Source organism: Linepithema humile, chromosome 2 (assembly GCF_040581485.1).
Source record: "Linepithema humile isolate Giens D197 chromosome 2, Lhum_UNIL_v1.0, whole genome shotgun sequence".
NCBI lineage: Eukaryota > Metazoa > Arthropoda > Insecta > Hymenoptera > Formicidae > Linepithema > Linepithema humile.
Window position 1 is genome coordinate 4563855 of NC_090129.1, and position 14721 is coordinate 4578575.

Genomic DNA, 14721 nt, shown 5'->3' on the forward strand with positions numbered 1-14721 from the left:
ATTTGTCAGTTCGCATGTAAACAGACACTTTTATGGCCTCGCAATCGTCACGGTCACCTCTTGTCTGTTGTTTCAGAGATCTCATGATATTAGGTCTTATGAAACAATTAACGGCGAAGCCTACTGAAGCTTTTTAAATATTATTAATTTGGCGCGCTGCCTTTCGAGAGCACATCCTGCGAAGACAATGCGACGGCTGTAGAAACACGAGTCTTATTGCAGAAACAGGATAAGATTATCTGCCGATCTAAGACACAAATGAAGAAATAAAGCAAAATTCTCATTATACTTTCATAATTCTAGCACGATCTATGGAAAGAGCTACGAAGTAATTAACTATTTACATCTCGCATTGAATTGTTTGCTGTTTAATATATCTAAAATATTAAAAAATTTCTCTTAAATATCTAAATTTTCAATTTGCATATAATTTTCATATTCATCTTATTGTTAGCATTAAATTCCAAAATATCTTTAATAATTCTAGAATAATGTTTTCGTTTCTTATTCAAAATATATATTTGCGAGATTTACATTGCTAATAAAATCAAGTAGTCAAGATATGTGATATTTGGTGTACGCCGCATTTGGCAATGTGGACTTTAGTGTATTTTCTAGTTCTTATTTCGTAATAACAAGAAACGTACCTGTTGACTGTGAGTCGTTACCGAATTGCTTTGTCAGCGGGCTCTACTTACCCGGCGTTAGAATCGGGATAATACTCGCTCTCGCGTTTTCCCCAGTGACCCACTGTCCTAAACCTTTAAAGCAGGATTCGCGATTACTGGCACGGTTGCGGTAGCCCTAAAACCGAACCCCGGAGAGACATGATCCGTGCGAGCGGCGAAGGGTTAAGGAAAGCTCATTCGATCAAGCGCCTCGTCATCGGCCGCTGCCAACAATCGCCGGCTAATTGCGGGCGAGCCAGCTGTTTCCTCGTCGCGCCCGATACCTCTCCGCTCCCAGACGACGATGACGATTGTATACGACGGACAAGTCGACGATCAACACCGGCGCGACGGCGGCGGTGGAAGCTCTCGGGTGATTTCGGGCAGACGGACAAGCGCGGGGCGGCGGACGGAAAGGGGTAGGGGGAGGAGGGGGCTGTTGCTCGGTACTCGGTTCGACTCGGGTGGGGCGACTGCGAGCCGGGTCGGACCGAGGCGACGAGATTCTCGCAGTGCCGAACCCCATCGTTCGCCTCGTATCGTCGTCGTACGTATTTTCCGTATCGTCCTCCAAGTTCCTCTCGTATCGCAGCGCTTATCGTCGCCGAACGTTGTGCCGTCGTCGCCGTGACTTTCGTCGCCGCGAAATACGCGCAAGGCGTCGTCCGCGTGTGTGTGCTCTTCTCTTGCGTGTACTTCTCGCGATTTCTCCGCGCGGCATCTCCGGCCCTATCGCAACTATATAGACTGCTTCTACCGTTACGTACTCGCGAATCGACCACGTGACACCCGCGCTGCCGACGCCGACGTAATCGCTGTTGTCGCGCACGGAAACCGCCGGCTGGTGCTTCCTCGTCGCTGCGCGCCGAACCGAATTCGGAAGTCTGTTTCTCGCCCCCTCGCCCGACGGCCAGCAGCTCGCGCAGCGCGATCATCGCCGCCCGTCTCCTTCTACGGATCTCTCGATTCTTCGTTGCGCCGGCTGATCGATCCCGCGTCTTTCTACCTCCTCGCGTCGACGGCGGAGAATTCTGTTGCCGTCGCGTTGCCATATCAGAAAGGAGAAAGGAAGACCCGCCGATCTTCGAGCAATCGTTCTAAGAGCAATCATGGATGACGGAATCCGCAACTCCCCGCATTCGCCGGAACAGGAAGCGCAGCGGATCAAGATACCGACCGTCATGGAGAAGGATGAATCGGCATCCAGGAAACTACCGGCCAAAGCCGCCGACCTCGCGCAGCTCACGGTGCCGCTTATGCAGGTAAGCTTACGTAATGCGTAGAAGTCGCGTGCATCGCCACGATGCGTGTGTGCGCGCAATACGCCTCTCGGCCCATTTGCGGCGTCGGCGGGTGGGTGAGTTAGGCGTCGAGGGGGTTGGTGTCGGCGAGTCGGCAGAGTCGTTCAACCCTCTCTCGGGCCAGAGACTGCAGCGGAGGTCGACACCCCGCCGCGTCGTCGGCGAACGATCGATCGCGATCGATTCCCGCATTCAGGGCGACGCGCACTCTTCTTCGACGCGCGAATCTGAAAATTACGGAATGCCAGCGGGCATTTCCTCACGCGTATTATTTACTTTGGCTCTGTCCTCACGTCCTACGTCGATTTTAATACGAATATTATCGTACAGTCGACGGTTCCATTCCCCGAATTGTGTTTGCTGGCGCGTATGACACGATAATTTGACGTTAAGTTAACATTAAAGTTTTTTACTTTTTACGAGTAAGAAACTAACGGAATAAGATGTTGGCGAACAGTATATTTAATATTTAATAGGTTTCAATTACAATTAATTCCTCTCGATTTCAGTTTTAAATTGGAGTCACTAAAAGTCTTACATAAGCAAATGCAATCGAGAAAAGAATTATTGATTTCTGTCAATTTTTTTCATACCACTTAATCTTTTTTTATCCGTACAGCTGCAAAAATTAAAAATATCTTGGCTGTTTTTGCAGTAGGCGAATTAGCATATGTAAAATGTGATGTAACTCCGATTTAAAGGAATCCGAATTAGAGGATCGAAAGGAAGGCTGACACTGAAGCATAAAATGTTAAAAATTTCAATTTGAAGAGAGAAAAAGTTGCGAAAACAAGTTTTTGATTTAATAAAACTTGATAAAAAATAATTTCCAGATTAATAAAAGAATTAACCGATTAAAGGAACGTCATTCTGAAATATTCTGAGCGTATATTTCTGCTTTGATATTTTATGCATGATTTATTATCCGCAATCAAATATGTGATCTGTCAATTTATAAATAGAATATATCGCCTTTTATCACTGTTGAGATTATAAGATTGTTTCGTTGACAATATATTTTTTTGCGCATATCTATGCATATTATCAAATTGTAATTTTTATCGGAATATGCAAGAGGATTCATACGCGAGGAAATAATAGCAATTAGATAATAAAACCCAGAAATCTGTCTAGGAATCGCACGAACTCGAGTAACCAAAGGTTATCGACCTTCGCCTGAGTTAATTGCTCATGCGCGTGTGGATCGAATTTAGTAGAATCTCTGATATTCTAGAATTTTCAAACTGCATTGCAGCTGCAAGCATGCATGTCGGTATGTTCTAAAGAGCGATGTGCTTTAGTTTTTTTATTCAAAATCAAGAAATTGAGAACATTTGATTCGGTAAAATAAAGGTTTGGTAAAAGTGTTATATTTATAACTTTTTTCAAAAGTATTGGTTAAACCAATTTTTTTTTGTTTTTTTTTTGTTTTTGAAGTTATATGTAAAAAATTGCTTTTACTACCTATCTATTTTTTTTTATAAAAAAATATATATGGGAATAAACTAAATTTTTATCCTTTTATTTTAAAAATCTAATTTTATTCGTTTTATATAACTTCGAAACTTATTGATTTTAAAGAGAGACAGTCTTGTGTTATAATTCATTTTTGGATCATTTAAACATTTGTTGAATGTAGCGTTTATTGAAAACGTTCGACGGAATTATCGCAAAACAATGAAGTGTTACAGAATAATCTGTCAACAATCGTTTTCGTATGATTTGATCTCGATAATGGGCGTAGGCTCCATAATGAGTATTTCCGTTAAACGCCGTTTTTGCTTAGGTGTGTGCACCCTGCATGTAACGAAAGCAACTAGACTCCGGTTCGATTAAAGGGAAGGGAAGCGAATGGTAAGCGGGAATTTATAAGGAACAGCGCTTATTAAATTAGCATAACGGGTGCTCGGTCGGCCGCGATCGGCAACGGCGTTGGCCAATCGGTGTCCACGCGTGTACATATTAATTTGCCGGGCACAGTTTCAACGAAAGGTTGATGTTGATCACGTGGTTCGTCACGCAGCATTGTTCGAGTCGCCGCGGGATATACTTTTTTTTACATTATGCATATATATCACATTTAAACTCGCGGCCGATTCATAATCATGTATTTTCTGAGCCGCACGGCTATTGAATTTTTTTGCACGCATGGATAAGCATTTTATATCATGATATTTGTTGTGTACTTGATAACTGTCATTATATTAATACTCGTTTATATTTACAGTTCGATTATTTTATTATTGATAATACGCGCCTCAGGTAAAACTGATGTTCCTCTACTTGGATGAACAGTATGTATATTTGAAGCGTGTTTTTAGGGGGGAGAACTCAGTTGACGTAATGAGATAAACATTGTTTGTTATTTTTACACGGACGTAAAAGAGAAGAACAAAAATCGATGAACAAAAAGAATCATTTCCTTTGGAAAGGTGTTTTCCAAATATAAACTTGCGTGTTTAATGCTTTCTTTACACATTCTCATTGCTGTTACTTTCCATAGTGTGTAGCGTAAAGATAATTCTTTAACAAAAACATTACGCAATATGTATTACAAATCATTGCACACGAGTGACATTGATATGACGATTTCTGAACACTCTGGAAATTTAAGCATATGGTGTCGATGCATATGGCAAAAATATTTTCCATGGTCAAAAGGTCACGCGATAAGATAATTCTTACTTGCGTAGCAAGAAAGAAAGCAATTAATGATATTATCAACATTCTTAAAGTTTACATTAACGTCTTAAATTGTCGATTCATTAATTTTAACAATTTATGTAAATATCAAAGTGGTTTAATAATCGTTGCGTTAACAAGTGTTGATGAAAAAAATATGTTGCAACATGTTCGTTAAATAAAGAACTGTGCAAGATCTCTTGAAGGATATCTACAAAGTATCTTTATTATAAATAATAAATACATTTTATGCAGTAAGAGAATATTTTATCAACGCAGAATTGACACATTTCATAATAATGTCATATAATCTATTCGACAATCTTCATGAAAAAAAAAAACAGTTTTTTTTAAAGAAAATAATGTTTTGTTTTAAAATTGCGCTTAAACTTGATTATTATATTTTTCAAAATTGATATCAAAATGTAAAAGGAGAAAAAAACTGACTCGAAAAAGGTTAACAAAGGAAGGTTGCTTCCAGGAAGATTCGATGATATATCGGTCATACGTGATTATAAAGTGGAGAGAGCAGTCATTCGTTGAAAACATCGTTTTCACGGGATATAAAGTTACACTGAGACTCCCGTAGTCAAAGAAAGCTATTCTTCCTCCTCACAACACGGGCCTTTTCCTATCCACGTAAATACCTCTTTTATCGCGACTTATTGTTGCCGTCGCCGTGAATCGAGCATTTTAATGCTCCCGTATCGCACGCCCACGCGTCGCCGCTGCACTCTACAAGCGATCATTTGCGTCCCGAGTGACGTCTCTTGCATCTCCGAACGACGTTGCTCCCGGAGCAATGGCACGATTATCGATCGAACGTCAGGGCCAGAACGTGATAAGCGTAGAGGTGCTTACAGTATTTCGATAGCACGAACGTAATATCAATATCGTGCTCTCGATGCTAAATATTTTCGATGTCTGAGGCAGGCGGCATTGCAGGGAAAATATTAGCGAGTCTGAATAAGGCACTAAAGACATACGATAGCCTCTGACAAATTATCTGGAGTAGTTTTATAGTTTATAACGTATGCTAATTAGCGGACTTTTATTGATCTAATTTTTGCAAATTCTGTTTACTTGTTTTCGCAAGTTTTTCCCGGATTATCATCTTTGGTGTTGAAAACAAACTTCGGTAGTTAAGCGAGTAAATACATTGATGGCTTATTAAACGTCCCTAATCGTATTATGTGCCAAACATGATACGTATTACACAATATTGAAACTCGTGATTCGTACGAATCCAGAGCATGCACGCGATAATGAGTTGGCGAAATGCCGGAGGAGAAGCGGACGATCGACTTGCAGCGCGACAAATAAGATTATCACGTCGCCAATGCTATTAAAGTCGAGTTCCGACTTTTTTAAGCGCGATTTAATTTTCTTGCTGATCAGCTGCCGGCGAATCAGCTAACTCAGCACTGTATATACGGACGATGACTGCGGTACAATATTTTTTTTAGATACGGAAGGCAAAGTTTATCTATATACACACGTGCATGAGGCCACACTGCAGAAACTAACGATCCACCAATAACGATCAATCAATAACATGAATTTTAAAGAAACTCGTACCACCAGTTGCCGATAAGTAGCATTGAAAAAAGTGCGATTAACTTTAGTACACGTGGAATCTCATTTAACGATAAGTATTTTTTTTCTGCAAATAAGCGTCATTTAAAATAATTGATCAATTTGCATATTCATCAAATAAAAAATATCTCATTTTTAAAATATGTATGGTAACGAATACATTGAATTTTATCGAGTTTTCGAGTTATAAACGAATAAAAATAAATAGGTTTCGATGCTTAAATTAAATTAAATGCAATTATAGGTAGATATCAACGTATTTAGTAATAAAACTTTCAATATAAAGATAATATAATGATAATCGTTTGATCAATCAAATGCATCCGTTATCGCATCTACAACGATAATAAAAGCAAAATGTTTTCTTAGTGTTCCGTTCAAAATTGCACAATCGCACGTTATTGATAGAAAGTTTATTAGCGATACGTAAGATTGTTTCTATTTCGAAGCATATCGGTCGAGGCTAACAATAAAGTTATAACGGATCTAGATTTTCGTAACATTGAGCGACGTCGAGCGTGTTCGTATTTTTTGCCGATGTGTTGTTCTGGTATTCTGGCGGAATATTATACGGATACACAAACGCGGTTGCCTAGAGCGTTGCCAACCCGAAGAGCGGCGTCTCTTATTTACCCGAAATACCAGAAGAAGGTCAGGCTCATAACGTATAGTGTCGCGAAAGCAAAACGAGAAAAGCCGGCTAACGGTATATCCTACTTTTACTCTCTCTCTTTCTTTCGAAAGGTTAACACGTTAAAGATCATGCATATTGTATGTCATACATACGAAAACGCACGTCGCATCGAGAGGAAATGTGCTTTCAACCGACCGGCCATAGTAATTAATCCTACTAGACGCGAGACTCGACCGGCTGATATATGACGTGTGCGGCAAGAGGTGACTCGCGTATTCGCACATTTGCAACCTACGACGATGACGTAGGTACAAAGCAATCGATAAATCGCAAAAAGAATCTGTCAATGCTCTCGCCGCTTAAGCGTTTATCCTCTCTAATTGTGACATACCGATTTTTGATCAAATTTTAGCAACAGCTGTTCAATAAGATTTTAAACAACAACTCAAATAAAAAAATCATTTCTAATTAGTTTTAAGAATTATATATAACATAGTTTGGAGGCTGTTTAATAATCTTTATAAGTTTTTAATCGACGCTTTAAAAATTTTTTGCTTGAAATATTTATGTAACCGAGAATGCAGGTGTATAAAAATTGCGATGAACACAGAGATTTCGTACATATGTCATTTTCTCTCATAATGAAAAATCATCTTCATGAAAATCCGATATTTGCCTCAAAACTCATAATCTGATATTCTTAATCTTCTTTTTGCATTATTGTATTCATGAATAATTAAATGTACACAATCGATCTATTGTAATGTGATTATATACCACTTTGAACTTTAACATAATACAACTTATCTGCTATAACTTCTCAATGTTGTCATGAGAAGTTCTGTTTTTCTTACTGTAGCATTTATCTTTCATTTTTCATTGCTCGAAACTCATTAATATCTGCTTGACTCCCGGAGTCAAGTAACAAAGATGAAGTTTGTAGTCTGACATATAGACTAAATTAAATTGCAGAGAAAATGTATTTAATGCATTAAAACAAAGAGTATTTGCATTTTTTTATTACAATTTTTGTATTACTTCGGAGGCTATTAATTATAACATCTTTTTTACGCTTTTACAACTTTCATAGCGGATGATAATAATGCCCATCTCTTCGCGAAAAATCATAAATTTTCTCAGCACTTAGAAATGTTATAAAGTTCATTTTTTAAATTAATACTCACACGTGTTTTGATACGGGAATACTTTATGACGTTTTCATTTCACGTTATTATTGATAACATAACATTGCTTATCGTATTTTGGGCTCTTGAATACACGTCGAGTGCCATTATCTCTTGATAATTAAACGAAGTTGTTTATTTCATTAAAAGATCCGTGTACGATGACGAGAAGCTTTCAAGTGTAGTGTAGATTTCTGTTTATCACGACTTTATATACCATGATAATCTGTTTATATTATAAAATAGCTTATCATAATGCAAGTTATTTTCAAAGAATACCTAAATGAATCGCGAAACTATCGTAACAGCTGGTACGTCTGTTGTTTTTTCAGTAGATACGTTTTCTTTCTCAGCAATCTCAGAAATCTCTTTTGTTTGATAATTCACGCATGAGTTAGGTAAATCACATGTTGTAAATATTAAAAAAGTTAGATTTAGCATCTAACATTTAAAAACTTAGATTTCAGATATCATAATAAAAATTTTATTAAATATTTAAATTCAAGAAACAGTAATAATTATAACGAACGATTATAATAAACACAACTTTTCTGAAAAATTTAGCAAAGTAAGAAAAGCGTTCAATTGGTTTATAAGATTAATTATTGTTAAGGTTTATAAATGGATGAAATCGGAGCACACTTGTGCATCTCAAGTTTATCATATTTTTATTATCGATTTAATGAACGCAGTATGTTAATTCGATCGGTTGTCATTGTATCGATATTAATTATTAACGTTATACGAGAGACGATTAAAAAATTTTGCATATTTTCCCTATTTTTTTGCTCCCTGATTATCAAAAGTTATTCAAAGCAATCAAACTTCTAAGGAAATTTTATTTGTTTTCTGTGGTGACATTCTTGCGGTTTGGGAAAAATAAGTAAGTAGGTACATAATTCAAGGCGATACGACATATAAGATTAACTCGCGTGCCACTATGGCGACGATAACAAGCAAAGAAGTAAAATTACGCATACAACCATAAATTATGCTTATCGGAATTCGCGCGATGTCGACGACAATTAAGGTCCCTGATAATAATTTTCTCGCTTCCGGTTTTTAAATTACTTATCAGCGCTTCAACGCGGCGCTTTCAACACATTGTCCATGTTTACTCTCGATTGAAATTCAACGAGCAATTCTTTTACGCACCGGAAACGCTTACCCTGATATTACTGATTCAAACAGACATCTAGATCGTGAAAAGTGTCACTCTCGGAAGTCCAGCGACATCTCCTAGTGAAAGCTTGTTCGCTACATTCCACCGCGAATACCACAATCGGCGGCGTGCACGCGATAATGAATGACTCTCCTCGGTATGCAACAAACTGAGCGATCTTATCTGTTTTATGCACGGAAGCCCGAAGATTGCGCGCGCGCCTTACATCATAAAAGCGCTACGAACAGTTGTTCCTCTCTCCACAAATGATAAACTTGCGATTGACGACATGCAACTGTTCGGAATTCTTTAAGTAGGATCGAGTTTTGTCGGCGAGTCAGAGGTCGACAATCGTATGTGAAAGTAACGAACGTGAAGGAAAGACTAAGCATACCGGCCACTTTGATGTATTCGAACGATCCAATTACTCTCGGAAGTCTTAAGCTCTCGTTTGTTCATTGAGATTTATACAATTTCGTTTAAAGCAGAGTTGTCTATTGCATAGATTTTATATAAATTTTTTATATAGAGGTTTTAAATAATTAATGATTTAAAGTTTTAGAAAAATCGATAACTGGTCGAAAAAAAACATACATGCGTGTTAAATAAATAAATCAGCTTATACGTGAAGTAATCCTGACAACTTGGTAAAAATAAGCTCATAGTCCGATTTGAGTTGGATTTGAGTTGGATTTGAGTTGGATAAAAATAGACTATTCCACACACATACTACACCAATCATGAAGGCTGCTTTAAATCAAAGTTTCAAATTTTTTTAACTTTTTAAACAAGACCAACAACACATGGAGAGAGTAAATTTTGTGATAAAATTATCACAGAAGTAATCGATTGTCAGCTTTTAACAATTGACAAGTGACAATTGTGAATATAAATAAATGTGCTATTGATAAAATATTTTACAATATTTGGTGGATATCAAAATATCAAATAATCGAATTTTTAATAAAGATAAATACCTCGAGAAAAATCGAACCGGTTATATATTTTACACGTTTTTCATGAATAACTTTAATTATGGAAAAGAGGTTATTAGAAACCGTTATTTTTATTAGCGTATTCTTTTAGACTATGGTGGCATAATTATGTTTATATTAAAAAGATAAATAAAAGATAATTTATTACAACATTTACAACCTTAAAAAGGCAGGCGGATAGGATTAATGAGTCGGGGTCATTCGTTTACTTTGCCGGGAATCATAAAATACTAAAAAGAGTAATAAATTAACAGAAAAAAACATGGTATATGCATTAAGTTATAGCAAGCTTCAGAGCATAACGATTGTCCATTAAATAATGGACAATATAAATAGTGGCAATATAAATATAGCGACGCGCATAAAATGTTTGAACTTTACGCAACGGAGTTTTCAGAATTTATGTCGCATCGCGCTACCTCGTGGATGCTCATCTTTTAAGTCCCGATCGTGAGCTACATTTATCGCTCTGAATTTTACAAAAGCAGAACAGTTTCTAAGCGAGCAACAGACGTTCGTTGTACGAGTGGAAACAGATCGACCGAGTTCCATCGAGAGCGCGAGTCTCTCAACAGATGACCTTATGAAACCGTAATGCCCACATAGTTTGCATGCAAATCCTTCATCCTTCGCGTGAAACGCTGGAGGGCAACAATTGCGTAAACGGAGAAACGCATACCACATCCGATGTAATACTATCGATATAGCCACTATCGCCGTGTGAATCCCGCTAACATTAAGAAGTGGACGATAGTTGCGACACATTGCCTGCACCCCGCTATTTTACGTAAATCGCAATCCTCTTACGCGCTACAATTCATGGAGTAACATGGAAATCAATAGCGCGCCGAGAGAGAGAGAAGGTAATTCCTTAATGATTGACGTACGACAAAAACATGTATAATGCGCGCTGTATTATCCAATTTGCAAGCGATTATAAAAAGCTCGCGAGCTAATGTAATAAGTAGCATTAACGCTGACTACTTTGTCACTATCCATTAGACTCGCAGATGCTAAAAAAGTCCAATAATACAGTATACTTCGAAGAAACGCCATTGTTTCTGAATCTTCTTTCGACGGCTCTTTCATTTTCAATGTATTCTAATATGTGTGCACACATATAACGTTCTAAAACTATCTCTTTTACGAACTTTGTTTGACATAAAACTAATCTTTATGATTCACAGTTTACATAACCTTGTAGAACGTACTTCTACATAATGAAACATGTTTATCTGTCACCAAAGTTCCTAAATTTCATATTTAGATCGCCGTTTTGATTTGAGTAGATACACTGAAAAAAAGGATTGGCTATAATAATCCAAACTTGGTAAAAATTACTAAGAACTTTGGTGACATAGTTTCAACTAAACATATTGGTAATAATGACAAAATAATTTGGTTAATGTTAACAAATAATTGTAGCAAAATTTGATACGACTTGGTTAATATTGGCAAAGTTTGATGATTATTAACAAGTAATGATAAATATTATCAAAGAATTTGATAAGTATAAACAGATTATTTTGTAATAATTATCGAAGTGTTTGGTAAATATTACGAAACTATGTGTGATAATTATAACGAAACGATTTGTAAATATAAACGAATTGTTCAGTAATAATTACCAAATTATTTGATATTTATCATAAAATCATGTAATAACTATATGATTTAGTAAATATTAACCAATTTTTTAGTAATAGTTATTAATCGTTGTGAAGAAAGGAGGATCGGAGGCCAAAGCAGGATCTCAATTGCCAAATTTCTTCTTTAATCGATAATGATAATAATAATAGACGTTTCGATCGATTTTTCGACCATCTTCAGTATACAGAGTCTAATATGTTGTACTAGCTTTCATTTAGTGAGAATTAATTGCCGGTTGTAAGTCTTTCCGATTTTGAACTGACTAGTGCTAGAACTGATTTCACAAAACGATTCGTAACACAGCCTCCTAATGTCACATTTAATGAATTTGTTACAACCGGCAATTAATTTTAACTAAATGAAAGCTAGTACAACATATTAGACTCTGTATACTGAATTTGTTAATACTTACCGAATTATTTAGTTATAGTTATTACATGATTTTATGATAAATGTCAAATAATTTGGTAATTATTACTAAACTATTACTAAAAAATTGGTTAACACTTACTAAATCATTTAGTTATAATTATTACATGATTTTATGATAAATTTCAAATAATTTGGTAATTATTACTAAACTATTACTAAAAAATTAGTTAATACTTACTAAATCATTTAGTTATAGTTATTACATGATTTTATGATAAATATCAAATAATTTGGTAATTATTATTAAACAATTCGTTTATATTTACAAATCGTTTTGTTATAATTATCACACACACATAGTTTGATATTTACCAAACACTTCGATAATTATTACAAAATAATCTGTTTATACTTATCAAATTCTTTGATAATATTTATCATTACTTGTTAATAATCATCAAACTTTGCCAATATTAACCAAGTCGTATCAAATTTTGCTACAATTATTTGTTAACATTAACCAAATTATTTTGTCATTATTACCAATATGTTTAGTTGAAACTATGTCACCAAAGTTCTTAGTAATTTTTACCAAGTTTGGATTATTATAACCAATCCTTTTTTTCAGTGTATCAAAGCTATCAAGATGGTGTCATTAATCATCAATTAAAATTTTAGAAATTATTAGTAAATAATATATATTGTTTAAGTGTTTCTACAAGTATCGTAATTTTGTAAGGAAAATGTAATTTAAACAAATATTACGAAAGAAAGAAGAACGCTTAATATCAATCTTCTCTCGATTCTATAATCTTCAAGATGTTTTAAAATATGCCAGTCGCATTCTATCGAATGAATATGTGGCCTAATCTCACATTCGCTTTCACATATTCGCGCGTAGATGCATGTCAGGCGGATGCGTCTCTGTCGCCGTTTTCTCGCGTTCATTAATCAAACGCTAGCGTAGTTTAAGGCACGATACGCTCGTTCGTTCGTACATTTTCCGGCATTCGATAGACATTTAACATCGATACACACGGTGCGATGTGAGCATTAATTGCCTCTTAATACGCATCATCAGCGGTTCGTTACGCGTTAACGCATGAGTGTGCGAACGATTCGATTTGCCTGGCGAGATAATTAAGTCGTGGCCTCTCGTTAACGTGTATCGACGGACTGCAGAAACGATATGATTATGAGTGAGATTTCTGCGGAATGACGATCTCTAATTATATTCATTTAAAAAAAAAAACGGCATTGCCGCGCGCAACCGCTCACTTTCATCCGACGTTAAAACGATATTACTCTTCTCACGCTTTAATATGATAAAAAGATTTCAAAAGTGCCTATTTGCAATTAACGTACCGCTTTATATCGAACGGAAATGCGTAGATAACGGAAACGTCCAGCGAAAAGCAGGTCTCCAGAAAGATACCGGGTCCTCGACCTGTTATACTAAATATCCGCGATATGTTAACCGGTAATATCTTGCAGTCGAGTGATAAACACATATTATGCAGGAAGTACGGAAAGATGTGCCCAATTCGTTGGTGATTAGCAAACCGGTACGGTCACACCGAGATATATAAAATGCAAAACAAGAGTCTTATTAACGCGTAGACCAAGGTCGAGAGAATTACTAGGTTATTAGAAATCCTATGTTAAGTTTCACATTGTTTCTATTATTAATCGAGCTATTTTCAACTATTACAAAACGATACGAAGAATGATGTACTGTAATGAAAAAAAAAAAAACATACAGACTGTGAGAAAAATTTGTAACTTGTATTAAGTTTTCAATACATTTTATATCATCTATTAATAACAAATTTTTGTACGAACTCTGACTTGATCTACTTTAAGGAAAATTTTACTGAAACGTCATTTAATGCGTCTAGGCATTTCAATTATTCTTCGATATAATATATACTCATATACATACTGTATAGTATGTATATGAGGATAGTCCTCGAATGTATACTGTTTAAAGATGATGGTGTAACGCGAGATACAAGATGTAATCTATACGTTGAAGAAAAATATTGAAAGACGGCGCCGCAGCGGAGATAATGGGGGAGAGGGGGGGGGGGGAATATCGAGATGATGACACACGTAAATTTCAAGTCATCGGATATTGCTTGTAGACAAGCGTCTTTTTCATTACAGTTTCGCTGCGCACAAAAAGAAGATCCACGCAGTCCGTTTGTGTCTTATGTTAGAGAAAGTCTCGGCGGTATACAAAATTCATTTTACCGGGCGATCGTACGTTTTTTTTTTCTATTTCCATTCGCATTCCTTTACCTATCACGCCACTGTGCACCCGATGGAATCTTCCCGTAAATTGCCCTCTTCCGTATTGTCAAAGACGGTGCTTAAGCCATGCAGGGAAAGTTTTTCCAATCTCCGTGGCGTCGGTGCACGTATACCGAAAGCATGTAGGATCGCTCGATTCGATCGGCGATATATCTTTCCGCGAA

The 14721-nt window shown here is 36.5% G+C and overlaps 1 protein-coding gene across 2 annotated transcripts in view; it reads left to right on the forward strand.

Annotated features, from left to right (window-relative positions):
• Positions 1-1139: 1139 nt before the first annotated feature.
• LOC105673872 (terminal nucleotidyltransferase 5C) overlaps positions 1140-14721 on the forward strand; it is a 105840-nt gene continuing 92258 nt past the window's right edge. Inside the window, exon 1 of one of the 2 annotated variants that reach the window (XM_012369820.2) lies at positions 1140-1930. In XM_012369820.2, the coding sequence (XP_012225243.1) occupies positions 1778-1930 (153 nt within the window). In that variant the 5' untranslated portion in view covers positions 1140-1777. The remainder of the gene's footprint in view (positions 1931-14721) is intronic. The other variant, XM_012369821.2, reaches the window with a different exon arrangement.